The sequence below is a fragment of the Syzygium oleosum genome, unplaced genomic scaffold, assembly GCF_021117445.2.
Source record: "Syzygium oleosum isolate NSW1041296 unplaced genomic scaffold, Sole_v2.1 Sole_v2.25, whole genome shotgun sequence".
NCBI lineage: Eukaryota > Viridiplantae > Streptophyta > Magnoliopsida > Myrtales > Myrtaceae > Syzygium > Syzygium oleosum.
In genome coordinates, this window is record NW_026607509.1 from 76,044 (window position 1) to 88,208 (window position 12,165).

General features: G+C 40.6%; 1 protein-coding gene across 1 annotated transcript; it reads left to right on the forward strand.

Annotated features, from left to right (window-relative positions):
- The first annotated feature begins 9,455 nt into the window (after positions 1-9,455).
- Positions 9,456-11,406, forward strand: LOC115674657 (two-component response regulator ORR3). The gene is made up of 5 exons (XM_030597120.2): positions 9,456-9,587; positions 9,798-9,907; positions 10,043-10,120; positions 10,762-10,832; positions 10,959-11,406. The coding sequence occupies exons 1-5, from the start codon at positions 9,485-9,487 to the stop codon at positions 11,296-11,298; spliced, it is 702 nt and encodes a 233-aa protein (XP_030452980.1). The 5' UTR covers positions 9,456-9,484; the 3' UTR covers positions 11,299-11,406.
- Positions 11,407-12,165: the final 759 nt, after the last annotated feature.

Genomic DNA, 12,165 nt, shown 5'->3' on the forward strand with positions numbered 1-12,165 from the left:
CTACTACCCTATGTATTGCAAATAAATAAAAAAACACATTATGTTCTTCATGTGATTAACATTCTAAACCTAGCTTAGTCGCTGTAATTTAATTTAACCGTGCCTAACAGCTGCCTTTCCTATGTAGTTTTCACCTCCCTTTTCTTACCTAGTATCGTGAGAAGTTAGTGCCTCATCTAATCTGTGAAGCAAAGCCAATCACACGCCACAAACATACAATCACACTTTTTGGATCCTAAGAAAATAAAAGCATATGGTCGATTCATGCATTTCAATTACCAATGCTCATCACATCACTATGCCACGAGTTTGTATACGATACTTTTCTTTTCTTTTCTTCTATCTAGGGGCATGAGCGCATAAGCCCGGTAATCTGGACACCTATGAAACACCCTACAGATCCCATGAACCAATTAAGTATAGGCATTTGGTCTGTGCGGATGGCCCGGACTCAAAGCAGTTGGTACACAAATAATTGAATTTTCAATTCTCGAGCTAAAAAATCTCCTTACGCCCCAATCAACCGTGCCAACTCTGGGAGTCTACTCGTTTCCTACCATAACACTAAAATGGATTATGTCAATGAGTACTCCGGGATATTTGTTAAGCAACCAATCAAGGAAACTTTATACTTTTCAATGCACCGATCGTTGTTGCTTCATGCACCGTCGATGTATCAAAAATCGAATTTATTCCAAATAAAGTGTATTTAACAAGTGTACGTGCAAAGATTAATTATTGGCTCGATCCTAAGGCAAATAATTATTGCCACTCCACTAAAGTGAAATCGTCAATCAATTGGTACTGCCGATTAATTAATTCCTTTGAATGGATCACCTTTCTCTAATCCCACGAAGTGCACTTTTTTGGGGGCCTTTTTTCCTTGCCAGTAATAGTAAGTCTGGCTTGGTTGGCCCAAGAAAATAGCATTAGTGGCTCCAGAAAGTTTCCAACAATGGCAAGTTGGATTGGGGCTCTTGCATTTGTTATTATTATCCCTACTTTTGGGTTGTACAAAGCCACTTTTCCTTTTCTGCCGCCAAAAAAGCGCATCTTTCCATTTGGTGGTCACCTGTCGAAAGTGCAAGTTTATCCATCCACCACCATTTTGCTTTTCGAATAACTTAATAAGAACAACTTGTGGTATTTTTCCATCCTAATTCCAAACTTTTTTTCTTTTAATGGAGTGATTAGGAGTAGAGGTGAGCATGGTTCCAGGGTAGAACTTGGAACCTGAGAACATAACCGGTGGAAACATGTAGGTTTTAGGTTCCAAGGTATACAGAGTAATTTTCAAGTTCTAAAATTGAGGAACCTATTTCGACGGGTAGATTTCAAGTTCTAGGTAGGTAGAACTTATAGCCTTAAGCAAGTTTTTTATATTTTTTCTTTGTCTATGCCTTTACTTGATTCTGCGATATTCCATGGTATTAGATGATGAATGTATAATCTTAAACCACTAGCATGAGCTTTCATTTTATGACCTTTGTTGGAGTTTCATATTCTTTGTGTCTATAAATATAAGTTGTGGTCAGTGGATCCTAGCAGTAAGTGGTGGTCATTAAAGGTGACGATTCACTGTAATTGTTCAATTAATAATATAGATGGAATATAGGTATACCTTGAAACCGACCCTACAACCTGTCCAAGATTTGTATAGTAAGTTCCAGGTTCCAAAAAATGATAAACATGTTTCCATGGGTAGGTTTTAGATTCCAAGTGGAATCTGTACGAAACCTGGAACTGCTCACCCCTAATTAGGAGGGACTTGAACCGGATTTCTTGTACCAAATTAAGTGAACCTCTTAGATCTAGATCGGGAGAACGAGTTTAAATCGAGGGGTCAGGAAAAAAATACAACAAATGCCCTTAGAATTTCCTTGCGAAAAAATGAATTTTTCAAGAACTCTACAAAGCCCCCAAATTCTAGCCTCCCCCAGGTCCGCCAGTGAAGCCCTTAAGACATACACCAATCATCAGAACAATCCTCAGAAAGACGAGCAAACATCGGTATCTTTTTTGCCAGGTGATTTCGAGATCGCCATGGGAGCTCCAGCTTGAATGTAATCCCATATTTTAATAAGATCCTGTGACTAGGGTTTCGTCCGAAATGATTGTTCCATGATTCATCACACGCACCAGCTAACTCCATAGCCCCTCAAATAAATAAAAAAACTGTACTAATAAGAAGTGATCAGCAGAGAGGGCAGAGACAAAGGTGATCCGCTGGCTTAATAATGCACAGCATCAAAACCAGATCTCACTAGACAAGCAGCGTATCTCCCTAAAAGGCTAAAATAATGGCGGAATGGCGGGCGGTTAAGCGTATTCAGCCACCCGCTGATGGTCCTAATGACTTTACAAGACTATCCTGAGCTCCTTCTGGGATCGGTTGCACCTGCTCTTGTGAGCATTCAAGATAGGCTTCTTCTGTTCTTATTTTGTTCAACAACAGCAAAATGAAAAAAATAAAGAAAAATCAATTTTTGGGTTTTTGATTTTGGGCAAGATGGTATCTGTGGGCAAGTCGAAGGAGTAATGATATACGAAAAAGATAATTCTTCTGTTGACCTGAAAAATATTTTAGTTGCTTAAGCATTGGTTCTCCACGGATAACATCGTTATGCTTGTGAAATTTCTTCAATATCATAACAAGGTCAAAGCCTCCTTGCTTATCCTTCTACTTCCACCTAACGATTTAGTAACTAGGGGTACTGAGCCGGCAAGCCAATTTCCAAGCATTCTGCGAAGCACAGGCCGACCTAGCAAGAGCCGAAGCTCCCTTCTTGTCACTCTAGGCACTGAAGGCTACTCAACATGCCTATTCGGCGGTAGCCAGCCGAAGCTGACATGGACTCTACCTTTTCCATTCAAGGAATCCCTAAGTTCCCTCCCTATCTTTATCTTCTCGGGAGAGATGGAACACGGAAAGGACTTACGGGAGATCCCTCCACCATACCGGGGAGTTTCTTCCCCTGTCTCCCATTTAGCCTTTTTAAGCACCTGAGTTCCTTCTCGGATCGGTTGTACCTGTTGTTTTGAACATTTAAGATAGGCTTATCTTATTCTTATTTTGTGGAAAAAAATCAATTTTTTGGTTTTTTGATTTTGCGCATGATTGTATGTGTGGGCAAGTCAAAAGGAATAATAATATACAAAAAAGATAATTCTTCTATTGACTCGAAAAAATAGTTTAGTGGCTTAGGCATTGGTTCTCCACGGGTTACTTCGTTATACTTAAGAAATATCTTTCAATATCATAACATGGTCAACGCCTCATTGCTTATCCTTCTACTTACTTCCACCTAACAATTTAGAGTATGTATGTTCCTAGTGATTTTCCCCCCCTTGTATTTCGGCATTTTATGTTCTTATCCTTCTACCGAATCTTTTTTAGCTCGTTTGAAATTATGGGAAGTATTTTCCAAGTATGTTCGAGGCTAAAAATAACCTTTTAGCTGTGGCAATGGTGGCGGGAAAGAATTTTTCGGCTCAGAAGGAGTTAAATTTCCAATAAATAAGTCGTAGATTATATTGCAAAATTCCTAATTAAGTAATGTCGTTGCGCGTAAATCATTGATAGAAATTATCATAAAAGTTTTAAATCTATTACACTTGTGCCAATTCAGTCCAAAACCTTTTAAATGTAACAATTGAACCGTTAACCTATTCTTTGAAAAAAAATTGTCAATTGAATTCATTCGGCCAATTTTAGGCGGAAATCGCTAATATGGACAATTTTTATAATATATTTTTTTCTTTTTTCTTTTCTTTTTCTTTCTTTCTTTTCCTTTTTTATCTTCCAAGCTTGGCGAGTATCGCTAACCAACCCTTGCTGGCTGTGAAGCCCTCGCCAATTACGAGCGAGTGCCCAGACCTGACGAGGGCAGCGAAACCCTCGCCTAGTGGACGGCAAGGGTCTATCGGTCCTCGCTAGACTTGGTACAAAAAAGGGAAGAAAGAACAAAAATTACAAAAATTGTCTACATTAGCGTCGGCTGTCGTACGTGACACTATCGACATTCGCGTCAATAATTTTCTGCTAAGTATTGATCTGGTAGACTTAATTGACAAGATGTGAAAATGTTTAGGGCTTAATTGGTACGGTTGTACTAAAAAAAATTGATACAATTAAAAGATTTGACATTGAATTGGTATAGATGTAATAAATTTATGATTTTTTTTTTGGGTATTTTCCTATCACATGCTATTCTCAAGATCATCGAACTTTGATCTCGACGTTTCATATGCTTGTCAGGCTCGTATCCATTTACCTCACCATGAAAATGACGTGTCAATTTCCCCAAAAAAAAAAATTTGGGTCAAGAAAAAAAGTTCACGGATATATGTCATACCTTGATTAATTAGATTCTAATAATATGTTTAATTTAAACAACTTGTAGTTGATTTGACCACGCACCCGATTGAGCCATTGACACATCGCAGGAAAATATGGACATTTAGGTCCGCGACTTGATTCACGTGTTGAACTTTGAAATCGTCACTGTCGTTGACATTAGGACAATTGACTATCGATCTGAAAGTCAAGCAATGAAATTAACAAATTAAATCAGATACTATTGTGACTTTTACGTACATTACATGACTAACATAAAGGTCATCCACTATTATTAAGCAATAATAATAAATTATCGTTTCGGACTAAGATATAACTAAGATATATAATTTGTTCAATATTTGTAATTAGGTGAATGGGTTAATCTCGGATGGTGCTGGTTCTAAGCTAGATTAAACTTAAATCCTCAAATAAAAAAACCCAAAAGATGCAACGAGTCGCATTGTGAGAACAAATAAGCCAACAGGAATTGAAGTTGGAAATGAACTGGGATATAAATCAATAAAATATTTCGCATCACTTGTCTATGGAATTTATATACTCTTTATACACGTATGATCTTTTTTTATAACAAATTGGACTTGCTAATATGATATCGGAGTCATGTTCTGTCTTAATTTGTTTTGTAGGACATGCGTTGTATTAATTTAAACTTTTGGGTTGGGGCTTTCGAGGACAGTAAATATGATGATCCAAGCTACAGGCAAGGTGTTGCATAATTTTCTCGAGAAAAGAAAAAGTTGATGCACGATTTTATCTTGATGCTGGAAATAAATATCATATGTAGTTAAAAGGCGACCCTCCAATCTCTATCGAGGTTGGTCCAAACATCGTTTATTGTTTTGGCTCTTTGTCCAAACGTCTGTTTCCTCCTCCTTTTTTTTCTTACCTTTTTTTTTTGGTCGCTATTTTGTTTTTTTCTTACTTTTGGCGGCATCAAAGGAATGGGTGGTCAAAATTTGTTACCTTTGTCTTTGTCTTTTTTTCTATATTTATCGGGTGCCTAAACATAGTGTCGCTTGAAAAAAGCTCTAGATGTGGTCCGGGCACAGGTGAATAGTTGTTATCGGTGCGCAAGGTTCCCGGGTGGGTAGGGTATTACTCTATCCCGGAACCTCTACTGTTCGTACCGATTCCAAGTCCTAAAGGATCACGACACCACTTTGAAATCCGTCGGATCCACATGATTCAAGATATCATGTATGTATTACTTGGTCTTTTTTTGGAAAATAAAAATTTTCATTGATCGAAAAATTTGTAGCGATTAAGGTGCCGACGCGTTGAATATTCAACACCAAAACACAACTGAATTACGGAAATATGTACACGTTCATGTCACATAATGACATGATCATGCTACGATTAAACATCCAAAGTAGAAAAGATAGAGATAATTCAGCTTCGACCCATCATTTAACTTAATTATGAGCTTACACAAAACCCACCACGCTCTACCAAGAGGTCGAACTAATTTTGCGTTATTAAATGTGAAAATTTTCATTCGAAAAAGATAAAGTCATAAATAATTAAATCAGGTGAGTTTGGTAATATAAATCACAATCTTTGACCATTGTAATTTGGGTTAATACTACAAAAAATCTCAAACTGGTACGCTCGCGCTACATCTACCCGAAACTAATTTTTGTATCACAAAAACTCCGAATTGGTATACTCGCATCACATTTATCCAAAACTAATTTTTGTGTAATAAAAATCCCAAAACCATGCATCCATGCCACATTTACCCCAAATCGATACATCCGTGCCACATTTATCCCAAATTGTAGTAAATCTGAAATTTTTTGTGGGTGAATGTGGCATGATTATACCAGTTTGGGATTAATGTGACACGCATATGCCAAATTTGGCGTTTTTCATGTTAACCCTTGTTATTTGGATAAATCAAATCTGATAAGGTTTCCTTCGAGATTAGGACACTCGAGTTTGCGCGGTATCCAAAGCTGTCACCGAGAGAATAACAAATGATTGAATAACCCGAGTGAATTTCAGGTTGAAAGAAAGAACGAGTGGGCATTCCACGTTTAACTTTCGCTCCTTTTTTTTTTATCCTTTTCATCATATTAAATATTATCTTTAGGGTTGTGCACCTTGAGTTCTTGAAAACGTGCCGATAATGATGTCTGAAATAGGTCCACCAGTGGCCAAACATGTCCTTCGGACATTGATGGGGTCAAAGCAAGCCATCATGAAATTTCCGATGGCAAACACTGACAAGGCTTCTTGCGAGCAGACCAATACACAATCTTTGGAGGATGGTAGATTCTCCCCTCAAATGCAAAACAAGAAGTGGAGATGACATCACCATTCGATGCATACTTAACCTGATCTATCTCCGATATATACTCGACTTGACCCATATTGTTAAAATATTTCCATATCTAACATAATAAAGGAAAATTCATAGCCAAACTGAAGTGAGCACGCGGAGTAAACAAGAGCAAGATCAAGAGAGGGTGAAAAGAGAATCATGAAAGTGAGTTGGGTTTAAGTAAATGGGTTTATGACCCATATTATGTTTAAACACATTTACCGAATATAACTATAATATATACGTTAGTAAATGAGTTTATGACCCATTTTGATATGTTTAACTTTGGCTCACCGATCTAGAAAAGAAAATGAAATCAAACGGTGCATAATGCCATCCCCAAACTTGTAATTCGTTGCTGCACGCATTGGGTTAGAATTATAGGATCACAGTGAATAAATTTAAAAACTCCACAAATGACGTCGCATGCTCGGCTAAAGTCCGAAATTATTTGTGTCATTATCCCGCGCAAGAACTATTGCAAAATTTATCAAACGATCAACATTTTTTTGTATTTTAAAAATGGATGGATGGATGGATGGGTGGGATTTGTTTGCTTACTTTTTTCACGGACGAGGCAACAAAACAGCGACCAAATCCGAGGATCGATGGATAGGGCGGGGGGCGGTGATCTGCCGCGCGTAGGGCGTAGGGAGCATGGTAGCGGGGTGGTGGTGGAGGCGAGCATGAGCGTGAGCATGAGCATGAGCAAAGATCTCCACGAAGGCGCGTGGGCCCCGCGAGATCAGCCTTTTTTAATCTTTGGGAGCGTGGATCATACGGGACAGGCTGGACCATGCATCATGTATCGAAAGCCTGTCGGGGAATCTTCTTCCCTTCCTAATGAGGACCCCCCCCCTCGCCGGATTACCTGTTTCGTGGTGCTCCCCGCCCTCGATTCCGGGGTAAAAATCCGTGGCCGCATTAGACATCGTGCTCTTATAATCTTTCACCGTTCAAGCTCTTTGAGCTGGGATGATGGATGGGACATCTTTTGATTTTCGATCCGACGGTGGAAACCCGAGATAGGCACGGTGTGGCTCTTGAAAGCCATGAGCTTATCTTTTGATTTCACAGATTTTTCCGGTGGACTTTATTCGAAGGAAAGAATCTTTTACCGTTTCTTCTTTTTTTCAATGGAGACGGAGGATGTTTCAAGACCCTTTATGATTGTGTCTCGCTGAAATCGGAATAAAGCATGCATGCCCTTGACGTTTTTTTCCTTCAAATTGCTCGATTGAATTTGTAAACTTTATTTCGGGTGCAGTTAGGTACAATTTTTTTTTTATCTGTCCTACTCTAACTCTCAACTCAATGTCAGACTTTTGCCCTGCCTCAAATAACGCGCGGGAGTCGAAACTCACATCTGAGATTACACGTCCCCGCCCCTAACCCCCTTAAGAATGTGGGAAATCGAACTTTCTACCTCTCCCTTCCTAAGTATGAAATGTAGTTACTGGGGCAAACCCCAGTAATTGCATTTAGATACTTAAAGATTATGTTTTTGTTCCGTTTGGTTTTTTTCTTTATGGAGTTAACAGATGGAATTGCCGACGTCACTTACTGAGTGAGACTTGATGTGCTGGTTTGGCCTGTCGAGTCGATTACTTGTGTGACGTGGACATGTTGATTTCCTCATTTGGAGGTGTTTTAGGAGCGTAGAAGTCCCGTTCCGTTCATCTCAATCGAGGGTGAAATTTCATTGATTCGAAAGTGAGTGAAAACTTACAGTACTCTCTACAAATAATGATTGGTTTACATATATAGGAACGATGCCTCTCGAGACCAATGATTTCTCCTGGTTCTTCATCTTTGCTACACGTGATTTACGATGATTTTCCTCTTAAGATAACATAGAGAGCATCCAATACTCTTTCGAACACCAAATCGATCCCTATCTGGCGTGACTATACTCAGTCACGCATATTTGATTATCGAGGATACATAAACTTATTTTCCATGCACGACGTGAAATAAAAAATGCTTGAACATGATGATTCAAACTTAGAAACAACTAACGGCGCTGGTTACACTTCAGCCCATCAAGGATTTTATCAAGCCAAATGCATCGATTTCTTCCTCTTCTTTCTTTCTTTCTTTCTTTTCTCGTTTTTGTCCCTTCGTTTCTCTTTCTTCCCTCCCCTGCTTTTTTCCACCGCGCTTCCCCCACCTGCTCTCAAAAGATACGGCGATGGCGGCAAGGCTGAAGCTCCCCCGCCCCGCGCGCACATGCCGGCGGTCTAGCAGAGGCGGAGGGACGGTGACGTCATCTGTATCTGCTCGGGAGGATTTTGGCGGGCCCCATTTCCAACCCCCCCTTCCTTCTCTCTCTCTCTGTCTCACCCCCCCCCCCCCCCCCTGCTCTTTCGGCTTTTGCCTTCGCTTCCGTCCAACACAATCTCTCTCTGTCCCACCCTTTCTCTCTCTGTAATCTCCTCTCCTCCTCTCTCTCGTACAAACTCAACCCCACCCCCCACTTCGCACGCCTCAAATACCCTCTCTCTGTCTCTCTGTCTCTCTATGCATCTCACATTCTTTTCTGCCTCTGCGTCTGCAACTGGAAGGAAGGAAGAATCGGCTCGGGAGAGAGGTTGTGTTGGGGGATGAGGAAATCTGGTCGGATCTTGCTCTGTAGGATGTGCATTCTACTGGGTCTTCCTCGTATATCGACCCCGTGCTCTCTTCTTCGTCGCCCTCCTCCTCCTCCCCTGTCGTAGCGGCGGCGGAAGTGGAGGAAGAAGAGGCGCTGAACCCTCGCGAGGAGTTTCTCTGTTTTCTCTGGGGGGGGCCCCGCCAAAATGGGCACTGCCGCAGAGCCTCGGTTCCACGTCTTGGCCGTCGACGACAGCCTCGTCGATAGGAAGCTCATCGAGAGGCTCCTCAAGATTTCCTCTTACCAAGGCACTCTCTCTCTCTCTCTCTCTCTCTCTCTCTCCCTTCTCTCCCCCTCTCTGCCCTTTGTTCTTTCTCGGATGAAACGAAGAATGGGTTCTTCAAGAAGTTGGCTTAGCTCTTCTGGTTGTTGCTTTGTTTTTTTTCCTTTTCGGGTGTTTTCATATCTCGTTCTCTTTTGTTCTCACTTTGTTCAATTCTTCCTGTTGCCATTTGCAGTGACTACAGTTGATTCTGGCAGTAAAGCTCTGGAGTTTCTGGGTTCCCGTGGAAACGATGACCGAAGCAGCTCCGATCCTCTCCCGTCCGTTTCGCCGAACGATCATCAGGTAATGCGTGCTTCAGTTTCGGCATTTTTTCTCCCTTTCTTTCACTCGGGAGTTTTCTTTTTCCTGTCCATTTTTTCGATTTCCTGGGGGTTCAGCCGTGCGGCTCATTCTGACGTCCAATCAACTGATTAACAGGGAGTGGAGGTGAATCTCATCATCACGGACTACTGTATGCCCGGAATGACCGGGTTCGACTTGCTCAAGAAAATCAAGGTACGCCCTCTGGATTCTCTCCTCTCCCCTCTTTTTCATGATCACACGTATTCTTTCTTTCCCATTCGCGCTTTTTCTTTTCTTTTTCTCTTCTCTCTCGGTCGTCTTGTAGGCATCGTTTTCCTTTCCGGGAAAATTTGGCCCCAGGCGTGTCTTACCAGATTGATTGATTTGCTTTCGATAAATTGACAAAGTCCAGAAAGTGGCTAACATGCACGTGTCTGAATGTTTCTGTTCGTGGGTCGTTCCATTTTTATCTCTTTGAGGCCCCTTTTTCCCTGCCCACTTGCTTGGGAATTTCCATGATAGTAATCTCCAAGAATATATTCCCTACCTGTTTTCCCAGTAATAGTAAAGGCTGACTGATCACAGATCTGTCGAGCCAAGAAAACAAAGAAAAGCAGGACAGAACAGGGCTATCAGGTCTAATCCGCGAGAACCTTTTCTCTTTGGCAAACCCCTTTTTCTCCTTTCAGAATTCGAATGTCCCCCTCAAAATTGAATTTTCCTTAACTCATAGATAGCCTCTACTTTTCTTTTTTTTTTGGTGCAGATTGAAAGTGCATTCTTTTACTTAATCCTAGAGAGTACTGGAAAGAACTGGTGTATGCAAATCTCATATGACTTGTGTTCTTTCGCAGGAATCTTCATCTCTGAGAGACATCCCGGTGGTCATTATGTCATCCGAGAATGTCCCTTCAAGGATCACCAGGTAAGAGCAGCATATACTACTGTAGGAAAGAGAGAACTTCCTCAATGTTTGTGCTCAAATGTTCCGGACTTTTGGGAGGACGGATGGTGTTTTGTTAACGGGTGTGTTTCATTTGGGACGATGCAGATGCTTGGAAGAAGGGGCGGAGGAATTTCTCCTGAAGCCGGTGAGATTATCGGATGTGAATAAGCTCAGACCCCACATAATGAGAACCAAGAAGCTCGAGAATCCGAAACAGGAATCACGAGAAGAATCAGAGGGACATGGTGAGATTCGATCGCAACCACCACCGCGCCAACATGAACTCGAAACCCAACAGGGTCAACACCATCAATCCCAGCAGCAGATTCAACCACACCAGCAACAGAAATCCAGCAATAACAACAAGAGAAAGGCCATTGACGTTGAAGAAGGCCTTTCGCCCGACAGAACAAGAACCAGATACAGCGGAGTCGCCACTTTCTGATGAATCACTACACACCCTTCAATTTTTTTGTGGCCATGTATCTTTTCACTAATTTTCTCCTTCACATCCCATTCCTGCTTACTGCTGGAGCATACAGATCAGAGAGAAGCGCTGCAGATTTTCTTTTTCTTTTTTTTTTTGGCTTTTTTCAGGTATATAGATCTTAAATGAAGTAGTTGATTCACAGCACACCCCTTTCTAATCTTGTCCAATCTCAATCCAACGAAAACAAGAGTTATAGAAGGAAACCACATGGGAAACTTATGCTATGTTTGGGAACAAAGGGGCGAAGAAAATTGGGGAGGAAAAATGCTACAAAGTTCAGAAAATTACCCCCAAATTTATCTCACAACAGTTTAAAATTTCTTTTAAATTTCCACCCAAATTAAGTTTTTGAGCTACATGGTCAAGATTTTAAGCGAAGTTTACCTCAGATTAACATGCACCAGAGCAAGGATAGTTTGCATCAACACATTAGACCCCACAAAAATCCTCCTCGTATGCTTATTAGCAAGTCAATGGAGTCATTATGTCGAAAATTCCAAACGTGCATTAATTAGCCTTGTGCTACCGGTCACCACCGTTACACGAACTATGACACCACCAACCAAACTTGGTTCGAGCACATAAAAAAGAGTGAGAGCGAAATTATAAGTTTTCCAACCAAACTTGGTTCGAGCACGTAAAAAAGAGTGAGAGCGAAATTATAAGTTTTTCGTTTGTTTTGCAGAAATGAATGATTTAAAATAATTTTTTTTAAAAAGTGATCGCTTGAAATAATTTAGTCAATAAAAAATGTTATAATTATTTACAATAATTTATATTTATATTTTCACGGACGGTAAATTTTTTTAATTTACTTTTATA

Coding starts and splice junctions, on each gene's coding strand:
- LOC115674657 (XM_030597120.2), top strand. CDS start 9,485: ATGGGCACTGCCGCAGAGCCTCGGTTCCACGTCTTGGCCGTCGACGAC. Junction 9,588..9,797: donor CAAGATTTCCTCTTACCAAG/GCACTCTCTCTC, acceptor TGCCATTTGCAG/TGACTACAGTTGATTCTGGC. Junction 10,833..10,958: donor GTCCCTTCAAGGATCACCAG/GTAAGAGCAGCA, acceptor GGGACGATGCAG/ATGCTTGGAAGAAGGGGCGG.